Source organism: Ascaphus truei, chromosome 3, assembly GCF_040206685.1.
Source record: "Ascaphus truei isolate aAscTru1 chromosome 3, aAscTru1.hap1, whole genome shotgun sequence".
Lineage (NCBI taxonomy): Eukaryota > Metazoa > Chordata > Amphibia > Anura > Ascaphidae > Ascaphus > Ascaphus truei.
This window is the reverse complement of record NC_134485.1, coordinates 64,777,633-64,802,300: the sequence shown is the minus strand read 5'-3', so window position 1 is coordinate 64,802,300 and position 24,668 is coordinate 64,777,633. Positions and strand designations below refer to the sequence as shown.

The 24,668-nt window shown below is 41.1% G+C and overlaps 1 protein-coding gene and 1 long non-coding RNA gene across 2 annotated transcripts in view; both read left to right on the top strand.

Annotated features, from left to right (window-relative positions):
• The window catches only part of SPECC1 (sperm antigen with calponin homology and coiled-coil domains 1), a 140,702-nt gene that overhangs the window by 4,476 nt on the left and 111,558 nt on the right, over positions 1-24,668 (top strand). Inside the window, exon 3 of the mRNA XM_075594178.1 lies at positions 1,762-1,937. Within this exon, the coding sequence (XP_075450293.1) occupies positions 1,762-1,937 (176 nt within the window). The remainder of the gene's footprint in view (positions 1-1,761; positions 1,938-24,668) is intronic.
• Positions 3,187-10,500, top strand: LOC142491512 (uncharacterized). The gene is made up of 3 exons (XR_012800418.1): positions 3,187-3,792; positions 5,568-5,650; positions 6,237-10,500. It is a non-coding gene; the product is annotated as an uncharacterized LOC142491512 (long non-coding RNA).

The window sequence follows — 24,668 nt, the reverse complement described above, 5'->3', positions numbered from 1 at the left end:
GAAATTACCTTCCAGATCTAGTTGGATTTGTGTAATAATGTACACTAGCCATGAAAAGGAATACTTAAAACATATTTACTGGGAGTGTAGAAAGCTATTTTCTACCACATTACTTTTATAGGAATGAGTGAATGAATATAATTAGTACATTTTTCTATTCTTGGGGTTCTGGCACAATTTTCACTAGAAAAAGTGTGTGTGTGTGTATGTGTGTAAATGTGTCTCTGTTTCGAGAAGGGATACATTTTCTGAAAAGGCCTCGTGTTTGGGATTCTTTGGTCCAGATGTAGTCACTCATCAAGTATATCAAATGTGTGAATGGGGGGTAATTCTGTGCTGAGGAGAATGGGGGGTAATTCTGTGCTGAGGAGAATGGGGGGGGGTAATTCTGTGCTGAGGAGAATGGGGGGGTAATTCTGTGCTGAGGAGAATGGGGGGTAATTCTGTGCTGAGGAGAATGGGGGGTAATTCTGTGCTGAGGAGAATAGGGGGTAATTCTGTGCTGAGGAGAATGGGGGTAATTCTGTGCTGAGGAGAATGGGGGGTAATTCTGTGCTGAGGAGAATGGGGGGTAATTTTGTGCTGAGGAGAATGGGGGGTAATTCTGTGCTGAGGAGAATTGGGGGTAATTCTGTGCTGAGTAGAATGGGGGTAATTCTGTGCTGAGGAGAATGAGGGGTAATTCTGTGCTGAGGAGAATGGGGGGTAATTCTGTGCTGAGGAGAATGGGGGGTAATTCTGTGCTGAAGAGAATGGGGGGTAATTCTGTGCTGAGGAGAATGGGGGGTAATTCTGTGCTGAGGAGAATGGGGGGTAATTCTGTGCTGAGGAGAATGGGGGTAATTCCGTGCTGAGGAGAATGGGGGGGGGGGGGTAATTCCGTGCTGAGGAGAATGGGGGGTAATTCTGTGCTGAGGAGAATGGGGGGTAATTCTGTGCTGAGGAGAATGGGGGGTAATTCTGTGCTGAGGAGAATGGGGGGTAATTCTGTGCTGAGGAGAATGGGGGTAATTCTGTGCTGAGGAGAATGGGGGGTAATTCTGTGCTGAGGAGAATGGGGGTAATTCTGTGCTGAGGAGAATGGGGGGTAATTCTGTGCTGAGGAGAATGGGGGTGATTCTGTGCTGAGGAGAATGAGGGGTGATTCTGTGCTGAGGAGAATGAGGGGTAATTCTGTGCTGAGGAGAATGAGGGGTAATTCTGTGCTGAGGAGAATGGGGGTAATTCTGTGCTGAGGAGACTGGGGGGTAATTCTGGGCTGAGGAGAATGGGGGGTAATCCTGTGCTGAGGAGAATGAGGGGTAATTCCGTGCTGAGGAGAATGAGGGGTAATTCTGTGCTGAGGAGAATGGGGGGTAATTTCGTGCTGAGGAGAATGGGGGGTAATTTCGTGCTGAGGAGAATGGGGGGTAATTCAGTGCTGAGGAGAATGGGGGGTAATTCAGTGCTGAGGAGAATGAGGGGTAATTCTGTGCTGAGGAGAATGAGGGGTAATTCTGTGCTGAGGAGAATGGGGGGTAATTCTGGGCTGAGGAGATTGGGGGGTAATTCTGTGCTGAGGAGAATGGGGGGTAATTCTGTGCTGAGGAGAATGGGGGGTAATTCGGTGCTGAGGAGAATGAGGGGTAATTCTGGGCTGAGGAGAATGGGGGGTAATCCTGGGCTGAGGAGAATGGGGGTAATTCTGTGCTGAGGAGAATGGGGGGTAATTCTGTGCTGAGGGAATGGGGGGTAATCCTGTGCTGCACTTGCCACCCACAGGAGGATGCTGAGGAGTGGAAGCGCTTTCAGGCAGACCTGCAGACGGCTGTGGTGGTGGCAAACGATATCAAGTGCGAATCCCAGCAGGAGCTGCGTGCTGTGAAACGTAAGCTGCAGGAGGAGGAGGAGAGGAGCACCCGACTGCACAGGGAGCTGGAAGACGTCCAGGGGAGCAGGTCAGCCAGGCTCTCGTTTAATATCTCTGTCACTGGTTTGACCACGCCAATATTTATTCCTTTCCACACTCTTCCCTGACACGCTTCGGAGGCCATTTACCAAGTAGCCAGGAATGCCTCAGCACTAGAATGATACAATTTAGACAGGATGGGACACGGGATTTAAAACCCGCTTAATATAACCCTATTCAAGTCACTTAATACACTCTGTACCGGAGATGCTACATTAGATTTTGAGACTGCAATTCATTGGTCCTATATTATTTTGCAATCTACTACATATTTGAATATATACAATTCTTTTTTAGCATTGTGACATATATATATATATATATATATATATATATATATATATATATATATAATGTATGTATGTATGTATATATATATATATATATATATATATACACATATATATATACTGTATATATATATATTTTTTTTTTTTAACACATTTGCAACAGACTTATGGGTCTTGTGGTAAATTTTACTACCCTCATGTCCATGAATAAAGACTTCAGCTTGCAAATCTGTTGTCATCAGCAGGTAGCTTTTATTCTTGCAGATTTATTGTGTGACATTGTTCTCCACGAGAACACAATATATTGAAGTATATAGTTCCATAAGATTAAATGGTAATATTGGTACAATCTATCACAATAAATACCAATGTTTCACACCAGGAAGAAGAACAATGACACCCACTAGAGTTGTACGTCTGCATTATTCCTGGGTTCTTAACACATGCCTCCTCCTCGATAGTAAACCACACCCATCCCAGGCCCTGCGTGCCCCTCCCCGCCCCTCCCCTCTCTCCCTCCCAGGCCATGTACACTGTATGTCTGCGCATCTGCTTATTAGTAAGTTTGTATTGTTTGCTGGTAAATATGCATAATAAGTTGCTGTGCTATATGTCTGTGATTTTTAAAATGGGTTCTTTCGCTGAAAAGGAAAACTGACCGTTTAAAGATCAGTAGGATTTTGTATGGTTCTGAATTCAAATTCAGTTCTGTGTTTTTCACCTCATAGTATATTGTGGAAATGACTGGAATTGTGCATTGTTCTAAGATCCTTCAGTGCTAGAGGGTTAGTACAAGAGCACATCACGGTCGTCCATTTTACATGGGTCAAAGAATCCAATGATGTCATATCCTGTCCATAAAATAGCTGTCATCTCAATGGAATCTACTAGAGATGAGCTGTGTGGTTACATCACAAAGTACTGACAGGCTGACAATTTTTTTTTTTTTTTTTTTTTTAAATCTCTGTCAGTGCTGAAGGTGTAAATAAATAAATGGCTAAACCTGAATGTTTAGGTGGTAATGTAATTTGATAGAAATCCCTAGTCTTTGAATCTTTCAATCATTTAATCAGCTGTGCACTTAACTTCTTTCAACACAAAAGAAGTGTTGTAGGGATAGGCCAAACAAGACATTCTTTGCCTTTGTGCATGGCAACTAAAGCTGCCCACCTACCTGTACAGTAAGTCCATGTTTGCTTTGTGTTGTCTGATCTGCTATCTGCAAAATGTCACTGTTTGCGGCAAATGTCTGCTTATGTATATGAACTAGGCAGATGATCAAGGTAGGGCCAGATTAATAAATAGGCAGCATGTATTCATACAAAAGACTGTTCAGGCACCAATAAATATGTGTACAATATGTGTATAATATTAATTGACATCTGCACTGGTGGCATCTCTGACCATTAACGATGTACCGGTCTTTAACAGCTCTTTACAGTACATCTGTACCTGGTAATTATACCTTCAAATACATTTCCAGAGTACTGCAGTCTTTCAGTATCCGGAAACTTCTGCAGCAGAGGGGTTAACTGGAACCAAGTAAAGTAAAATGTCTGATTAGATTTAAACTTGTGCGTGATGAATGGGAGAGAATGGGGAACAGTAATTATTGTATCTTTGTCCTATTTTTACCATGGTGATATGTTTGTTCAATATAGCAATAGATAAATGTCTGCAGAGAAGCAGACAGGCAGGCTTTCTAACACGGGGATTAGAGGGAAGCAGACTAAAGGATTAGAGTTAGGCATGAAAAAACATACAGCTATTTTCTTTGTATCGCTGTGAATATCTGGGGTTCCTGCCATGTATATGTCGGACGTATCTGTGTGTTTTCTGTCTCTGAGTACAGCACATTCATGTGTCTCTGTTAGTCTCTGTTCTGCTAGTCTTACAATTTCAAGCCTAGGACAGTTTTCAAATATCTGTGTGGGGTGGAATAGCAAATCCTCAGAAAATAGTATGTTTGTATACCCAGGCTTATATTTCTTTGGGTTTGACGCCATGATTCATAATAAAAGTAATGTCCCGTACAGTTGTCCAGAGAGTGACAGAGGACGATCAAGCAATTGAAATCCATTCTCCAAGAGTTGGATTCATTGTCGGATTTAGCAAACAATAAACATACACCAATATGCTACAGGGTATCTGTGTCGACCTGGCTTTACACAACAAGAATATAATTCTTTATTGGAAAGGGACAGAGCTCATTCACCATACTAAATCACTGTAGTATATAAATACGTTCAAGAGTGTTGTTATTTTAGAAGCAACATTTATTTTCCCCATCTCTGGTCTGGAGTCTAAATTATGGACAATACAGAACGGGTTACAAATTAGAAGAACACCCCCTTTGGATAACACGCATTATCATTGTGGGTGGCCATGGATTATGGCTCCCATTTCTGTTTTCCAAATTCCTTGCTAGGGTTTGTTCTTACGATTGTAAAATAGGTTTAAGAGATGAAGAAAAGTGAGCAAGTGTGAACTTCCTGCACATGGTCTAATGGTCTAGGTTCTAAAAAAAATAATGAAATATATATATATATATATATATATATATATATATATGTATATATGTATATATATATATGTGCATGTGTGTAGATAGATGGATAATGCTTTTTAGTTGAAAAATAAATCGGTCACCAGGCTCCTTCGACGATAAGGGAGACATATAATTTGACTAGTCAGTTATATGTAAACACTTTACTGTAGACACAATTTATCAGGTTTTAATAAGTGGACATAAGATCATTTAAAGCATTAGTCCGTGCGGTTTTTTTTTGTTTGGTTTTTCTTTGTGTGCAGTTTAAAAAAAAAATATTTTAAACGGGCTGGGTATGACTCCCCCATGGAAGGCTCCCATTGTCTTACCAATGGTTGCCCCCAGTTCAGGATATATTCAACATTGTTTGGGGAGCTTAAAATAGCCACCAACAGGTTGTGGCCTCTGTGGTCACTTGTCGGAATTGGCTTCCAGGCAGGAAGCTGCTTGGTGGGCGTCTTGGGAGAGGACAATAGCGATCTACGTAATCAATAGAATTTCTCTAGAACTTGAGGTTTTCTGAGTGTTTGACCGATGCAGTCCTATACTAGGAGCAACTTACCCAAAAGAAGGGCTGAGTCAACAAAGAGGATTGCTGCTTTAAAATACACTGTTTTGCTTAAAAGCTCCTTTAGAAGACATTGCTGCTCCACCTCTCGTCAGGTTAATTGGATATGGAATAGAAGGCAGTACTGAATCCAGCTTTCAGCATGTAGTCTTCCTGTAGAAGTCCTACATCCCTGAGTGGCACAGAGTCTGATGTGCACCTTCTGCTATTAAGGGGGAAAAAGATGCTCTCGGTCGGGAATACCTAAGAACTGGCAGATTAAATGCTGATGTGAAGAAGGTGCAACAGAACCAGAGGTAAGATGCCCTGCAATACACGTTGGCTGAGTGCACAACCTCCTAAATGCTATTAGGATACTTCACAGCAATACATTGCTTGTTTCTACAGTAGCAACAATGGAAATTAAGAGCTTAACCACATTCTCCAACTATTGTGCTAGTGTCTCTAAAATATTAAGGCAGATTGGCAGAACTAACTGCTACTAAATGAAGAAGCACTTTTGTTCCATTTTTTTTAAGTGCCTGCTACTGCAAGCACAATAATGGTGCAGAATAATTTAAGAAATTAGGTTAAGAAACTTGTTTTCAGTTGTTCCATGTCTGTGTCCATTTTGCTTTTGTGTGCTTACTGATGATGTCTGTCCCCGTGCTCTCTGACCCAACTTGATGTTTCTTCTCATACACAACTGTAATAGGGGAGCAAGGCAGTATGTCTAGCGGCATTCGTTGTGACATTCTCATTCACTGCAGACCCCACTAACGAAAATGACTCCCTCACTGCCACAAACCCTATATACAGTACATTGAAATGTATTGTAAATAATTACAGATTTTTCTCATGTTGCCACAGTATTCCAATGACCTATGCGTTTTGTTTTTGTAGTTTTTCTGTCTTGACCAGTTAGCTATATGCTGAGAGAGCGGGTATATCTGATGAATCGTCCAGAACCAGAGACCCATCAAAACAATCTGAAAACCTAAAGCAGTGGCTATTCGTCTCTTCTAAAGCAGAGGCCAACTTTACGTACAAGACGAATCTCGGAGTCATATGCATCGGTGTGATGCATTTTTGTATTCTGTGCTGCACTGTTTTACTGTGCTGCACAGCTTTCCTACGCTGCTGGAAAAGATGGCAACACATGCCGAAGAAATTACGGATCTGAGAAAAGCAACACTGGACACTCTGTTATCACAATGATATCACAAAGGGATCCTTCTGTTCTCCTGGCAATGTCTGCATTCAGAAAACCTGATCTGTCATTTAGCATACTGAATGTTGATGATCGTGCTTGAGTAAGGTTTACAGGTTTTGTCTGATTTCTGAAAGTGTTAACATGCTATCATTGCTAGTGTGTGTGTACACATGCACAAGTGCAGTGTGATGTATATATTTAAAGGCCTTTCTTTCTCTTTATATGTGGATGTTTTTACCAGCGGTCATTGTTAGCTGAATAACTCTTAATAATGGTTGTTAATTTTTCTTTTGCCCATGTACACGGGGACAGAAATAATGAAACTGCTTTGGGAGGTTGCCTGCATCCAGGAATGATGACTTTGAATGTTGAACTTTACCACTGAGCCACAAGATGGCAATACATGATTTTAGAAGCTGTTTTTCTTTCCTCTTGAAGGTGCAGTCCCATTTAGCTCACAAAAAAAGTTGTTTTTACCTTACCAATGCTATTGAATGTCTCTAAAAAGTATAGTTATTATTGGAAATAATAGTTTGCTTTTTTGTTTTAATTAAAAATGTATTTTGTTTTAATTTTCAGTAGGCACCACCGATTTCCAAATGCTTTGACTATGACTTTATTTCACCCTTGATCCAACCTACATGATGATTAAATCATAATTATGTTTTCTTTAAAAAGGGGTAAGAAACTTGTATGGAGTACGTGACTACGCACACCATAGGAATAATACAAATCTATAGCTAAAACATATAAAAGGTTCCATCCTTGATGAACGGCCAAGTGTTGCTCCAAATAGTTATTTTTCTGCACATTTTGAATGAGCAACTTTGCTGTGTATTGCAGTCATTGTATGGGAACTTGTGGCATTTCAGCGTATATTTTCATGAAGAACATTAATTTTTAAATGCAACCATTAGGGGCCTTTAACTAAGGTGTCCTGGATGTCTACCGTTTATATGTTTGTGTTATAATTACACACCTCCCCACCTTTTCAGGGGATTGAGATGGGAAAGAAATGTGTGTAGGTAAACTTTGATCTGCTCAACAGTGGCCGCCACAATAAGGGAAGGGCTAAATCCCTTGAAATCCCTTCTGTTTCTCAGGTTACCAATGTTTACAGTCCAACTTGAAACCTTATTTAAATATGCAGCTGTGAATCTGGTGTAAGAAAAGGCATCAATCAACCAGCTTAAACAGCCTAAACCGATCACTACTATTGGATCTTTTTAATGCTAGGAGGGTGTACACCACCAACATGTAGAATACGAGATAACAAGGAATGGATAAGATATTTATAACCATAGGAGATTCAGGGACAGACGAGGCTCTGCATCCCAATAAAGGAGACCAACAGATCTAAATTGGAAATGGAACTGGGACAACTCACTGGTGCAATATTCCTAGATTTTTGCAAAGGCTTTTTTGATACTGTTGATCATGTTATCCTGCTTAACAAACTCCAGTGCTCTGGAATAGGGAAGCATGCTTTAAACTGGTTTCATTCCTACCTATCAGGTAGATCCCAACATGTGTCTATCTCGGGCTTTAACTCAACCCTTGGATATCACCTGTGGTTTTCCGCAAGGCTCTGTTTTGGGGCCCCTACTCTTCTCAGTGTTGATCAATGATCTTCCTACAGCTTGTAAGGGAGCTTCAATACACATGTATGAAGATGACACAATCTTATACGCACACAGCCCTAACCTCTCCGACCTTGAACACATACTTCAATCTGACTTTTTGAGACTTGAACATTGGATTTCCCAAAACAAACTGTTTTTAAACACTGACAAGACTGTAACAATGATATTTGAGACCAAAGCTACATTTTCAAAGCTTTCAACGACTGAGCTACAGATCAGAACCAACTTTAATACCACCCTAAGTCTGGTTACTAGTTTAAATACTTGGGTGTATGGTTTGAATCCCATTTAACATTTGGGTTGCACATTGATACCCTGACATCTATAACCTTTGCCAAACTAGGTGTACTTACAAGAACACATCCTCCCTAAGTCTACTGGTCAGAAAGCATATTGCACAGCAAATACTAATACCAATTATCGACTATGGGGACATTAGTATACGGCTCAACACCTCAAACCCACCTTAGCAAACTTGACACCCTCTACAATTCAATATGCCGTTTTGTTCTCCAATGCAACTACAACACACATCACTGCAAAATGCTCAAAGAACTAGATTGGTCATCACTTGATTCTAGGCGCAAAGTTCATCTCTCCTGTCTTGCCTTCAAATACTTTCTGGGTAAGCTACCCATCTACCTGAACAAGCTCCTCACCCCTACCACACGCAGCACTGATCTGAGATCTGACTCCAAAAGACTGTTCATGGTCCCAAGATTCAGCAAAGTATCCGTCCGCTCCTCCTCTTACCGTGCACCCACCCCACAACCGGAACAATCTGCCGGAGACTCTCACAGCCGCCACCAGTCTAAGTTCTTTAAAAATTAAAGCGGTCTCACATTTTAATCTGGTCTGTAACTGTTACATACACCTATATTATATATTATCTTTAACTGTGCATGCAATGTCTTGTATATAATGTGTACCCTGTTCACTTAATGTAACTATGTACTTGTAACCATGTATTATCGCAACTCTATGCCCAGGACATACTTGAAAACGAGAGGTAACTCTCAAAGTATTACTTCCTGGTAACACATTTTATAAATAAATTTGTGGATGATATTCTATTATAGGGGTTATCAAACTTTTCCATATCTCGGGCCACTTCAGTGCTATTAATTATTTGTAGGATGACCATACTTTATTTTGTTTAGCAATATATTTATATTTCAAAAACTTTAATCCGCTTTAAGGAAAGATGGCCTAATGCAGGGGTGGCCAACTCCAGTCCTCAAGGGCCACCCACAGGTCAGGTTTTAAGGATATCCCTGCTTCAGCACAGGTGGCTGTCATTTACTGAGCCACTGATTGAGCCACCTGTGCTGAAGCAGGGACATCCTTAAAACCTGACTTGTTGGCGACCTCCGGTCTGTCTCACTTTTTAACAATGCCATACCTACCACAGCAATAAAACGAACGGTCACCATCATGGACTAACCACTCATGATACTCATATTTTGGAAGCTTGCTAATGTAATTTGGTTTCCAAAATGACCATCTTTGCATGTGGACTGGTAGATATGTTTTTGGTTTATTGAAGTAAATGTAGGTGTGAAATACTGAATGTTTGCTCCACTACAATGTGCACTTCTGGTCAGGGATCCAAATAGGAAGAGGGGAGGAGAAGTGTGTGAAACGTCCTGCTAAACGCAGTGACATCACACAAAAGAGAGGGGTCAAAGGAAATGAAGTACAGGCATACCCCATATTAACGTACGCAATGGGACCGGAGCATGTATGTAAAGCGAAAATGTACTTAAAGTGAAGCACTATCTTTTTCCCACCTAATGATGCATGTACTGTACTGCAATCTTCATATACGTGCATAACTGATGTAAATAACGCATTTGTAACAGGCTCTATAGTCTCCCCGCTTGTGCACACCTTCGGTACAGGTAGGGAGCCGGTATTGCCGTTCTGGACGTGCTGACAGGCGCATGCGTGAGCTGCCGTTTGCCTATTGAGCGAGATGTACTTACTCGCGAGTGTACTTAAAGTGAGTGTACTTAAACCGGGGTATGCCTGTACCTTCCAAATGTAGCTTGTGTTGAATTAAAAAAAAAGTTAAATTATACGTAACAATGTTTTATATATTCAGTTTATGAAACATGTTGCATCCATGGTTGCTTGAAAGGACTGCCGTTTTAAGCCTTTGCGTGCTGGCTATTGTTGGAAGTGCTTATTCAGAAATGTGAATCAAAGCCTTTTATAGTGTATCTGTTTTCCTTTGAATAAACACCATTAAATAATATGCTGTTGTGCAAAGAAAATATTTTCATACACAAAATAAAGTTTTTATGATGTATACTTGTCGTCCTGCTGTTTCTTCTGTTGGCATTCACTGACCTGGACCTGTGTATGTAGTGTGAGCAAATGTTTGCCGCATTTTGTACTTAATTCACTAAGCCTAGTGCGTTGTAACCAAGGTAAATATCCCCTATTTCCTGTTTATGTGCAAGAAGGAATTCTCATCTTTATGTAAATTATCCTTATTTAGAGAAACTGTTGTTGTAAGACAGTGTTTTGAATGATGATTATCTGGTTTTTTTTTTTCCAACTTATATATTTTTAAATTTTTCAAAACTGAAAATGGTAACATAAAACGGGCAAAGGGAGGGGGGAAAAAAGAAAAAGGGGAGGGGGGAGTGGGTACAGAAAATAAAAAGGTTGTGTGGGGGAGGGGGTAATAGGGTGACATCCATCATGTGCTCCACGCAGGGAGCGTACATTCAAGTATACTTGTTACATCCTTAAACAAATCCAAATCTGCTTTAACCATTAGCGGTCTCCTTATTTCGTAGTTCCGATTGGGTTCTTCCAAATGTATTTCTCCCACGGATCCCATGTTGTCAGGAAGGTATTGTACCTGTCGTGGATTAGACTTGTGAGTCTCTCCATTGTCATTATATAGTTTATCTTGTGCAATACCTCAGTGATAGGGGGGGGTCGTTCTGTTTCCAGTGTTTTGCGATTAGTGTTTTGGCTGCTGATAAGATCTGTGTTATCAGAGAGTCTATTTTTCTCTCTAGTCCCTCGGTAAGTTTTAGTAGGAGCACTGTTTCTATATTCCAAGATAAATCCAGACCTGTTGCCCCTTCTATTAGTCGTCTGATTCTGCCCCAAAAGAGGATTATCTTAGGGCAGGACCACCAGATGTGTTTAAATGTGCCTATTTGACCGCAGTTGCGCCAGCACATAGGGGAGGTTTGCGGGAAGAAAGAGTGGAGACGCGCTGGTGTATAGTACCACCTGTGTAGGACTTTCAAGTTTGTTTCCCTGGTCAGTGAGCAGCGGGAAGCTCTAGCTATCCTTTCGTATATAACTTCCCAGTCCTCTTCCCCTAAAGGGTTCCCTATATCGTGTTCCCAGTCTGACATGTTTTTGCTTGTTTGACCTTCATGTTGTTTCACTAGTGTCTGGTAGAATTGGGCAATCGTCCCTTTGTTATATTGACCTCGTGGGAACAGGCTCTCAAAGTTGGTGAGTGGTCTGTTCCAAGTGTCACTTGGCTGTATTGAGGAGACATAGTGGGCCAGCTTTATACTGTATATTGGAATATTTGTGCGCTTGGAATATTGTATTCCTCTCTTATCCCCATGAATGATTTAACCCTGCCGCCCTTCTGCATGTCTCCTAGCTTGGATAGCCCTTTCTCATCCCATTGCTTAAAGATATTCGAATTGTGTGCTGGTGTGAATTCGGGGTTAGATCTAATTGGTGTTAAGGTCAAAGGAATGGAAGAGATCTGCTTGTGTTTACAGTTTTTGTCCCAGATATTCAGGGAGTGTAGTAAGACTGGATGATTTCTATAGCTTATTTGTCTATTTGCCTTTTTTACCCATAGAAGAGACGCTAACTCCTCGTACCCGGCTTCCGACCTCTCAATATCCACCCACGGTTTTGTTCCTGGGGGTGCGGACCAATAAATTAGTGGGCTTAGTCTAGTTGCTTCGTAATATTTAGCTAAGTCTGGTTGGCCCAGGCCTCCTCGGGTCAGGGGGAGGACCATCAGTTTCTTCTTTATTCTAGGTTTTCTTCCGTTCCAAATAAATGTAGTTATCTCTTTTTCCAAATCTCTAATTACATAGATTGGCGCGGTTATTGGAAGCACTTGGAATAAATAAAGTATTCTGGGTAATAAATTCATTTTTACAGATATAATTTTACCTTACCAGGATATCTGGTATCTTGACCAGGTCTCGAGGTCTTTTTTCAAACTTTTAATAAGGTTCGGGTAGTTTGCTCTACAGATGTCATCATATAGCCTTGTAATGTACTGCTGCGGCCGAGTTTATTTGAGCATTTGCCCGGAGGGTGCCGGGCGCGCGCCGAAGCCGGGGAGGAGCGCCCTCCGATCGGGGCTTTCTCCCTCCCGCTGCCAGGTCCGCCGGGTCCCCCGGAACCCCCTGCCGCCGTCCCCCACATCGCGGGACGGACGCGCGTGCAGGGGGCGCAGGCACCGATGACGCGCGGCACGCCGAGGGAGTGCGGCTAGCATGCCGGGGCATCCCCCGGCTTGCGGAGCTAGCCGCACTCAAATAAAATGTGCCGCCTCTGTACACTCCCAAATATCGCATTTTGTCTGGCATCCATTTAATTGGGAATTGTTTCTTTAGTTCGTTTTCTGTTTCCTTAGGTATATGTAAGCCTATAGCCTCTGACTTGGTGTGGTTAACTTTGAAATTTGAAAGCTTGCCAAATTCGTCTAATGTGTCAAATTGATTTTTTAACGATACTTCTGAGTTAGTCAAAGAAAGTAGAGTATCGTCCGCTAATAAGGACACCTTGTATGTATTGTTTCCTATAGGGACTCCTTCTATCCCTTGATTCTCTCTTATCATTGAGGCTAGTACTTCTACTGTGTGCACAAAGCAAACAACATAGGGGAGAGCGGGCATCCCTGTCTGGATCTGTTAGAGACTTTAAATGGTGCCGAAGTGAAACCTGAGGTGCGCACTGTAGCTATTGGGTTGGAGTATAGTGCTTTAATGCCCGTAATGAAGTTTTCATGTAGGCCCATCTCTCTGAATACTCGGAATATAAAAGGCCAGGCCACTCGGCCGAAAGCTTTCTCAGCATCTAACCCTAGGACCAGGGTGGGGCGTTGGTTCGTATTACTGTTATGGATAATATTGATTACTCTCCGAATGTTATCAGAAGCTTGTCGTTCTGGGGTGAAACCCACCTGATCCGGGTGGACCAAGGTGTTTAATACTCTGTTCAATTTGGTTGCCAGGATTTTGGCGAATAGTTTTATATCTGTATTGATCAGAGAGATGGGCCTATAACTTGAGCATAACGCAGGGTCTTTCCCTTCTTTTAGTATAACGATGATTGAGTCTTTTAGGGATTCTTTCGGTGGTGCTTCACCATCCAGAATCTTATTGAACCATCGGACCAGATATGGTTTCAATATGTTTTCAAATTTCTTAGAATAGAAATTAGTGAACCCGTCTGGGCCCCGGGCTTTAGAATTCTTAAGAGATTTGATGGCTGCTGAAACCCCCTCTGATGTTATTGGGACTCCTAGTTGGGTTGATTCTGATTCATGATTATCTGTTTTTAATTAAATTATATTTCATTGAGGATTTCAATCGGGCAAGTAAAAACAACCCTTTGTTCTACCGCCCCTCCATTACTGCTCATTATCGTAGGGATTATGTGCACCTTCAACTGGAGGTAAGACACAGACCACCTGACTTGTTCAGACCAGATAAGCTCTTCTCCTTTCAGTCTCCAGTCAGTTCTGTGTCCTACAGTGGTGGATTTGCTGTCTTTTTGTTTTGTTTGTGGCGCCGCTTTCTAGCCGCCTCCTGGATGACCTGATCAGGCGCTCATGCACGAGCTGCTGCCGTGTCACTCTGCCCTCACCCCAGGTACCTTGTACCTCTCCCATAAACTGGTTAGTTCCGCCTGAGAGGTCCTTTTTTGAGCCTTTCCAGCCTGGTGATGGAGTGCCGTTTTCTCCCTTCCCCCGAGAATCCTACAAAGACGCAGGGGACACACACTCTGGGTTGCCGTGCCTATCTTGTCATTCTGGCCGCCAGGCCGCCTCTCGCTGCTTACGGAGTCCCTGGGGGCGTTTTCTCTTGTGCATCATGGAGGCGGAGCCTGCTGGCGATCCAGAGGAGCCTGCCCACAAATAGCAGCTGGCAAGTTGTCATTATGCATTAGGAAATCAACACTGGAAGAGACTATATCACAAATGACTGCATTTTTTGCATGGTACAAAAAATCACTGACCGACTCATTCATAGCAGCAAAAGAGGACGGTTTTCAGACTTCTTCTAGTATTTATTTATAAAATGTTTTACCAGGAAGCAATACGTTGAGTTACCTCTCGTTTTAAAGTATGTCCTGGGCACAGTGTTATGATGACAAATACATGGTTACATTAAGTGAGCAGGGTTATACATTATATACAAGACATTGCATGCACAGTTAGAGATAATATATGTTATAGGCGTATGTAGCAGTTACAGACCAGATTAAAATGTGAGACCGCTTTAGTTTTAAAAGAACTTAGACTGGCGGCAGCTGTGAGAGTCTCCGGTAGATTGTTCCAGTTTTGGGTACATGGTAAGAGGAGCAACGGCCGGATACTTTGTGGAGCCTTGGGACCATGTACAGTCTTTTGGAGTCAGATCTCAGATAAGTGCTGCATGTGGTAGGGGTGAGGCGCTTGTTCAGATAGATGGGTAGCTTTCCCAGAAAGTATTTGAAGGTAATACTGGAAAGATGAACTTTGCGCATAGACGCAAGTGATGACCAATCTAGTTCATTGAGCATTTCGCAATGATGTGTGTTGTAGTTGCATTGGAGAACAAAATGGCATATTGAATTGTAGAGGGTATCAAGTTTGCTAAGGTGGGTTTGGGGTACCGTGCCATGTACTATGTCCTTATAGTCTATAATTGACATTAGCATCTGCTGTGCAATACTCTTTCTGACTAGCAGACTTATAGAGAATGTGTTCCTATAAAGTTCAACTAGTTTGGCATAGGTTTTGGATGTCGGGATCCATTTGCAAACCATATGTTAAATGGGTGTCAAACCATATGCCCAAGTATTTAAAACTAGTAACAGGAGCTAGGGTGGTATTGGCGTTGGTTCTGATCTGGAGCTCATTTATTGGAAGCTTTAAAAATGTAGCCTTGGTCCCGAATATCATTGTTACAGTTTTGTCAGTGTTTAAAAACAGTTTGTTTTGGAAAATCCAATATTCAAGTATCAAAAAGTCAGATTGAAATGTGTCCAAGGTCGGAGAGGCTAGGGCTGTATGCATATAAGATTTGTCATCCGCATACATGTGTATTGAAGCTCCCTTGCAAGCTGTAGGAAGATCATTGATGAACATGGAGAAGAGTAGGAGCCCCAGAACAGAGCCTTTTGGGACACCGCAGGTGATATCCAAGGGCTTTGCGTTCGAGCGCGATATAGATACATGTTAGGATCTACCTGATATGTAGGAGTGAAACCAGTTTAAAGCATGCTTCCCTATTCCAGAGATTATGTGGTAAATTGGTGCATCACAGAATAAGCTCACATTAAACATAAGTCCAATCTTCTTAGACTGAATCCAGCATGCAGAAACAACTGTATTATAACAGAAATGAACATCCCAGGGCGAAATCTGGGGGACCTAGTGGTGCCCACACAGCCACCACAGAATACAGTCCCTAGTGAAACATCACTAACCCATGGGGTGTAATAATAAGTAAACTGGCACAAGAAAGGTAATAGCAGAAGGGCTGTTGCCCTTTACCTGACTGTGTGTTCCAGATGAGTTGAATTCCTCAGCGTGCAATCCTCAGAGGTAACGATCAAGGCATGTAGGAGGGAGAAGGAGCACAGCTATCTGCATCACAGGTGCAAAAAATGAATAAGGGCAACTCCAATTGCGATAAAAATAAGTGTTGCTTTATTTAATCAGCTTGGCAATGGGGTAGGACAACGCACCAACGCATTTCATCCCGCAGGACTTTCTCAAGGTGTGGGGGATCATGTAACAGCATAAAATTTTAATATTAAAAATTTAGCGCACTGTGGGACGATTTTGGCGCGAAATGTTTTATGTTAAATTGTATGCTGTTACATGTTCCGCCACACCTTGAGAAAGTCCTGCGGGACGAAACGCGTTGGTGCGTTGTCCTACCCCATTGCCAAGCTAATTAAATAAAGCAACAGTTATTTTTTATCGCAATTGGAGTTGCCCTTATTCATTTTTTTGCACCTGTGATGCGGATAGCTGTGCTCCTCCTTTCTACATTCCCTATTCCAGAGCACTGGAATTTTTTTTAAGCAAGATAACATGATCAACAGTATCAAAAGCCTTTGCAAAATCTAGGAATATTGCACCAGTGAGTTGTCCCAGTTCCATTACACACTGGATCTCATTGCAAACGTTTGTGAGGGTAGTTGCCGTGGAGTGTTTGGGGGCGAAAGCCAGATTGGAATTGGCTAGGGAAATTTATCTTGGTATAGTAATCGCTTTATTGGGAGTGAACACATTTTTCCATGACTTTAGGAAAGTATTGGGAGAAGAGAGATTGGCCTGTAGTTTGAGACAGTATTTTTGTCCCTACTTTTGAAGATTGGGACAACTGGCAGTTTTCCAGGTCTTGGGGATATGGCCTGCAGACAGAATAGAGTTGACTAGGGAAGCAAGCGGTTTGGCATAGCTGGAGCACCAAGTCGTAGGAACTTAGATTGCACTAAATCAGGTCCACATTGGCTACTTAGTTTTAATTTGAGGAGCACTTGTGTAATCTCCAGATACTGGGACAAATTGAAAATTGTGGGCAGTGTTGGGAGAGGGTGAGGCTATTGGGGTACTCTCAGAATGAGGTTCAGGTTGCGTTTTGCTAATAAGTTAGTAGCACATCCCACAAAGTAATCATTGAATGCATTTGCAATGTCAGTGGGATTTGTCAGAGTAATGTCTTCCTTAATGATATTACATGGTTGTTGATGGATAGAAAGCTGGAATATATTGTTGATGACTTTACAGAAGTTGGCAGGATTTGATGTATTCTGGTGAAGATGGTCAGAGTAATTTATTGTACTCTTGCATGTCTTGTTTGCCTTGTGCAGATATTTCGCAGGCATCTGTAGTTATTAAGATCTTTGGTAGTGCCAGATACTTTTTAAACGTCCTAGACATGAAATACTGTGTACTATGAAGCACTTTCTGGATCACTGGTGATGATTCTTAAATGGCATACACATCTGATATTTTCCTGTAATCATTAGAAGATGAAGAAAAAAATGATGATTTCAATATTTACAGTATCATAAAGGAAATGTCATTAATTCAGGTTCTGATGAAAGAGATGAATTAAATACTTTAGACAAGATGTTCTATGTAACAAAAAAGAAATCCAGTTCAAAAGGTAATTTAGGATTTAGTTACGAGTGAGTGGAAGTTTCCTGATTAAAAAAATAAATAAATGGAACCTTTTAAATTGTACGACAAGGAAGAATGGGAAAATCCCAGTGGCATTTTTTTTTTGCAGAGGAATGATTCCCCTGGAAGAAGCTACCTTTTTGTGACCAAATGGACAAGAATGGAGGGTTTACTAATGAGGTTTATGCTACGCTGGATGCCACATACAGATGTCATAGCCTTGGCATGTTTTGTAAGACCCATGAAGGTTTTACTTTCTAGAGTTCAAGAATCCTTATAATCTGGAACCTCTCAACAAATTGAGCCATCCTGTCGAATTCCTTGAACGTTTTATCTGATGCATCAATTGACGCTACCAAACATTCAGCTAGATCCTGTGCTCTTTCGATGGCAACACTCAGAGCTCTTTGGCTGAAACCCTGGACAGCGGACCCCTCGTCAAAAAATAAATTGTAAATTCTATTTTTAGGAAAAGCATTGTTTGGTTCTGAATTTTTAAGGCAATTCTTGCTAAAATATCAGGAGTCAAGGTTCCTTTTTTACCCCAAGATAGGTGACCAAGGTTTACCTTGTTCTCGAAGCACAGAAACATTCCTTTCGTAATACAAGCACAGGTAGAGGGCCACACTTTTCTATCAAGCAAGACCGTTCATCTTCTAGGTATTCTACTAGAGGAAAATATAGGGTCGGATCAGACCAATCGGGTTTCAAGAACATTACCTCATACTGAGATCCAGGGTATCCCCTCCCGTACTCTTCAGAGGTTAGAGAGAGACTCAGCATTTCAGGGAGAAGTGGATCCTTTTGCACTGTTTTTGCCCCCCCCCCTGTTTATTATCTTAGTCCCTTGCTATTTATTGCTGTTGTATTTAGCACTGCAGTTCTTTGCAGCTTATCTTGCTTGTCCTGTTTTGTCCCTTAGCACTATTGTCTCCTGTTTATTATTTAGCTACCATAGCTTTTTGGTGCAGCTCTGCACCTTATTGCAGACTCCATTTTGTTTTTACTGTCTTGTTATTTTTGTATTATATTAAACTCTGTGATAGAGGTTGGGGAGCGCAGATGTCACCAGATATGACAAATACAACATAGTGCAATATATACCCAGCAGGGTATATATTGCACCATGTTGTATTTTTGTGTTTTTCATATCTGGTGACACCTGTGCTCCCCAACCTTTGCCACACTGTTCTAAAAGGAGAATTCTGGACCGCTCCCCATAAGGTTTTGAGCTGAATTTTTGTGTTTGTGTGAATTGTTTTTTCACTATTTAATATTTATGGGCACTCATTAAGCACGTATATCACTTTATTTCACATTGTGTTTCTTTTTCACATTGCAGTTGCACTGATTATTGCTAGATTCTCTCAGCTTGTTCTCCGCTTGTGGCGGACGCTGCAGGGACAAGATCCGCCCCACAATTGAGAGCAGGAGTTGCGACGGAGCGCTAGGCCACGCCCCCCGGCGGTGTAGCCAATGAGGGCGAACCTGCTAGGTGACGTCACGGCCGCTCCCCTCCCCTCCACCCCCCCCAAGTCTTTCCCCCTGCAGCTCTCTGCAGACCAGGGGAATCGGCTGCACGTGCTGCCTGCCTTGCAGGTGCGCAGGCAGCGGGGCCGCAGCCTTAGGCCTCGGCCAGGCTTACCGCTGGCATACTGAGGCGCGCTGAGGCTCAGGGAAAGCGGGTGCTTTCCCTGGCCTTGCGGTTGCTTGCCCGGCGCGCCGTCAGGGGGCGGGCCAATGGCGTTACGGAGCTGGTTCGCCCTCATTGGACGAACCGCTCACGTGACCGGCCTGTCGCCCCGGCAAGCGGGGGAATTTTTAAATTCCCCTAAGTCCTACGCTTCCACGCGCTTGCGGAAGCGTAGGCGAGACCCCTACTAAAGCTGATCTAATTGCGGCTGTAGGGGCTCAGTGCTGAGCGGGAGCGCGCCTCAGCCAGCAAGCGGTAAACATGGCCGAGGCCTAAGGCTTCACTAGACATAAAACTGACTGGACACCGGAAGGGACTGGACTTATATGGTCTCAAGTCTGGTGGTCTTTCCTGCCTCCAGCTGAAGGTGCACATGCTCTATGGTAATGCACTCTCATGGAGGGACCATGAGAAATTAAATCAGTAACTTAAAATTCCTATTTTCTCTAGTACGTGTTGGGATAATGGTTTCCTTTAAAAAAAATATATATATTTTTTATGAACCTCCTTTTGAAGCGGTAGCTATGCATTTTAACACTCTCTGAGGGTCCTGCAATGTGTTGCTGTCTCCTCTACTAGTTCACCACTTAAGTGCTGCATACCTAAGGCCACAGGCCTTTCTGCTCCACATTGAGATCCATTCTCCTGACATCAGGAATAGAAGAGAAACTTTTCCTATAGCTCATTCTCAAGAGCCATCAAGGTCACAGACTTCTGTAGATTATTTTATACAGAAATAAGGAAGTACAGATCTAAGTATATGCATTAATTACAACTTAAATCTGTAAGTGCATAATTAAAAATTAAGTGAATAGAAAGCAATCGTAAACTAACATTTTAATATATAAGTTCTTTCAAAACTAAAGCTGTCTCACATTTTAATCTGGTCTGTAACTGTTTCATATGCCTGTAATATATATTATCTGTAACTGTGCATGCAATGTCTTATATGTAATGTATACCCTGTTCACTTATGTAACTGTATTTGTTACCATGTATTCTTTGTCATCTCTATGCCCAGGACATACTTGAAAACGAGAGGTAACTCTCAATGTATTACTTCCTGGTAAAATATTTTATAAATAATAATAATAATAATAAATAATAATAAAATAATTGGACAATGGACATTGTGGCTGTGGGCAGAATAATACTATTGTTAACTATGGTAGGTGACACCTGAATTAATCAGTTAGTATTGCCATAGCCAAAACATTTTCAAATCTCCTATAAAAGATGGTGTTAGCCTGTTTGTAAGGCCAAGAGTTTTTCAATGGCGATTAAATACCACCCAAATCATTCAGAAGCAGATGATGATAAAATAAATCACTGGAATAATTCTTCCAAATAAATTAAAGTTCCGTAGAGTCCCACGCTATCCTATGGGAGGCTACAATTAGAGGCCAACTTATTTCAATAGCACCATATAAGAAAAGAAGAATTTACTAACTGAACCAATAGTGAAGCTAGAAATGGAACACACACAAACTCGTTCGTCGGGCCAGACGGAGGAAGTCAGGAGGTTACAGTTGGAAGCTACAGAGAGAGCCCTAATGTGGGCTAGGCAAATTTATTACAATTATAGGAATAATATAAGGCCGACAAATTTATTGCGAGTAAACTCAGAGGGATCCGACAAAGATCCCAGATAAATGCTATCAGATTAAAGAATGGGGATATTACTATTACCCCCATACTAATTGCGAAATAATTTAGCTCCTTTACTCCGTTATATGATATGGAAAAATCAGAGATTACTCAGAGAACCGCCATTATAGAAAAGATGGAAAAGTACAAAATTACTGTAATCAACCCAAATCAAACGAGGAAGACCAAACTAGATTAAACCCGTCGAATAACCAAAATGGAAATTAGGGATGCTATTAAATCCCTTAAATCTTTGAAGGCCCCGGGACTAGACGGTTAAACAATTCTTTCTTATAAAAAAAAATAGTAAGATATTATTTCCACACCTGGTGGAGTTATATAATGGTTTTCTGGGAGGGGAACTGATACAGCCACAAATGGCAACAGCAGGTATAGCAATTATACAGAAAGAAGGTAAGGATCATCTAAACAGCGGTAGTTACAGGCCAATATCATTGTTGAACTCGGACCTGAAACTAGCAAGATTCTAGCAAACAGACTTAATCCTTTTCTCACACGTCTGATACATATTGATAAAGTGAGTTTTATTTCGGAAAGACAGGCATCTGATAATACTCGGAAATTAATCAATATAATAGACCAGGTATCTCATACCAAAGTTGAACCAAAAGCTATAATTCTAAGCTGGGATGCCAAAAAAAGCTTTTCATAGGATCAAATGGAGATTTCTAACAAAGACACTAGAAATTTGATTTTAGAGTTCCATTTTTACAAGGTGTCTTGGCTTTGTATAGATTCCCTGACAGCAATCCTAAAAATACCAGGACGAGATATAAATCAAATTATAATAAAGAATGGTACCAGACAGAGTTGGCCGCTTTCTCCACTATTATTTGTGCTGTCAATAAAATGTACAATAAGACAGAGCCCAAATATACAGGGCGTCAAAATAGGGAGGTCTGACTATAAGCTATCTCTCTTTGCTGACGATACTATATTGACTATAGCAAATCCTCTGAAGTCAATCACGAATTTGCAGTTTGAATTGATGGAATTTGGACACATGATTGGTTATAAGATAAATATGGGCAAATCGGAAGCCCTAAATTTGACACTCCAGGAACAGCAAGTCAAACTCTTAAAATTAAAGTTCGATTATAGATGGAGATTCTCACCTAAGATAAATCTAACTAAAGAATACCAGTTCTTATTCAAACGTTATTTAGGGTTATTCAAGCAGATTAAAAAAAAGATCTTCAGACATAGGAAGGCTATCAAATTTCGTGGATGGGCCATATAACTTCAATCGAAATTACTATATTACCCAGAATTCTATACTATTTTCAGATGTTACCGGTCAAGATTTCATTCAAATTTATCAAGGATATTTAGAACTGTATTATGAGGTTTACATGGAAAAATCAATGACCGAGAGTGAGTACATCTATCCCACTGTCTTCAAGGGATAGAGCAAGACTTGCAGTCCCTAATATCAGGAAATACTACCTAGCAACCCATCTGAGACCAATTTTGTATTGGCACTCTAACACAAACATCATTATGGTGAATCTAGAGAGACCACTTCATGAACCTTCACTCTTTACTTTGGAGATGTAAAAACTTTAATAAATGTAAGATGGACGTGTCGGTCATTAGGTTTACATTATCCATGTTGCAGCTAACCAATACCAAATACCAATTAATTGGAAACCCATCCAGGTTAGTACCTGTATTTAATAACCCAAACTTTGGCCCTGGCTCAAGACTTACTCATTTGATGTTTGGGAGGGGAAAGGGATTAAGGATGAAGGTAATACGAGATATAGGGATAAAATTATGAAGTTTGAGGAATTCCGTCTTAAATATGATATCCCAGGTATAGAATTATTCAGGTTTCTACAGGTCTGACACATTCTATGTAGTATATCCAAACGGAAGGTCTTCTCTGATCCCTCTCGCTTTAAAGACTTGTGTAGGTATGGGGTATATACAAAGGGTCTGATAACTGTTGTATCAAAACCTGATCACGGCAGAGAGATCCCTGGAACGCAGATATCAAGACCAATGGGCCAGGGATCTCCAAATAAAGATTTCCCAGGAAGAATGGGAAGATATATGGGAAAATGTGGCCAAAATCTCCATTTGCACAATTAATAGAGAAAGCACTTATAAAATACTCTTGGTATGGTACTTTACCACTCAGTGACTGAAACAATTTTTTCCTGACACTTCTGATCAATGTTGGAGATGTTGAAGCAAGTTATGCCCAAATTTGGTGGGTTTGCCCAGCAATGAGAGAATTTGGGGGCATGATCCAAAACCCAATAGAAGAAATTACAGATATTAAAATCCTGCAAGATCCGACAGTTTTTATCCTTTCAAAGCCCATTGAGCATATAGATCGCCACACAGGCAAATTAATAAACCCATATATTAACAGCAGCCATATGTTCCATCTCGGCAGCATGGAAAAGAATACGGCCTCTCTCCATAAATGAAGTAGTTTAAAATGAATATGGTTCAATTGATGGAGAGATTGCTGACCTGTCTTAGACATACAACAAGGAAGTTCCATAGAATCTGGGAACTGTACGATGATGGGTAGGAGAAAATGGAAGTGGATGTGCTAAAGGAGTCAGGCTCTTGAGGCCTTTTTGGGTTCCCTTTAGGATATTAATTTAGTGTAATATAGCTCAGTCTCTAAGCTTAACCTAGATTCTTTGGAATTTTTAGGAGTCTTTGAAACCTTTGTATAAAAGCGAGAAATGTTTTCCTGGTCGGAAAAAAGATAATGTCATAATGTTGTAAAAGAATAACGTTATGCTCTGGTCTAATATTTGTATGTTATGTAATGTTATTGTTACTCTGCTGTCTTCCCCACCCCCTTAATTTGTTATTTTTTTTGCACCTGTTCTATAGACCCCCCTTGCTGAAAATTGAATAAAAATTATGTTTTAAAAAAAGATGGTGTTGGGGGTAAATTACACACAAGTCTTAATGTTTAAATGAGGATTATAGTTCTTCATATAAATACTTATGAAACCTCCTACACTAGCTAGGTTATTACTAGTCGCAATAGCCTTAGTCTCACAGTTAAATTAAAACCGAGACAGGTTGTGGTGGAGGACTGATATTAAAAAGGTATAAATTCTGTAATTACTCAAAATAAATAAAGGGTTAGCTCTGCTCTCATACAAAGCTGTAAGGATAACGAGTTGCTTATTGTAGCCCCAGAGTAGCTGTTGGTTTAGCAAAGATCTGCAGCTACAAATCTTACAAAAACACCATGGTCTTAAGTGTCTAAATACCCAGGAACTCCTTATGCCTCCTTCCCAGAAAAGTACTTGAGGAAAGCGCTACACTAGTAAGCAGAGTGCCCATTCCAAGCTTAGCCTAAAATAACAGCTGGAATGGGTATAGTCTGCCTCCGAATAACTAGCTATGGTAGGGTAAATAAGAAACCCCAAACACTAGAAGCGGTCTGCTATTGGCTCAACCTTAAAACTGGTCACAGCAATTACATCTGCATCAAGAAACACAAGAATTTGCGCTTTGATTATAGAGGATGGGATAAAAACAAGACAGTTCAAAACTACTTAAAGAAAAAATCCTTAGACTTTGTGATGCATTATATATCAAACGCATTTTTTTTACATGAGCCTTAGCTTATTTAGCGTGAGCAAGAAGAGCTAGGTGGCATATGCGTCCTGTAAAGGCAGGATGGTCGCTTTGCCTTATTCAGAATCTTTCCTATATTAAGAAGCAT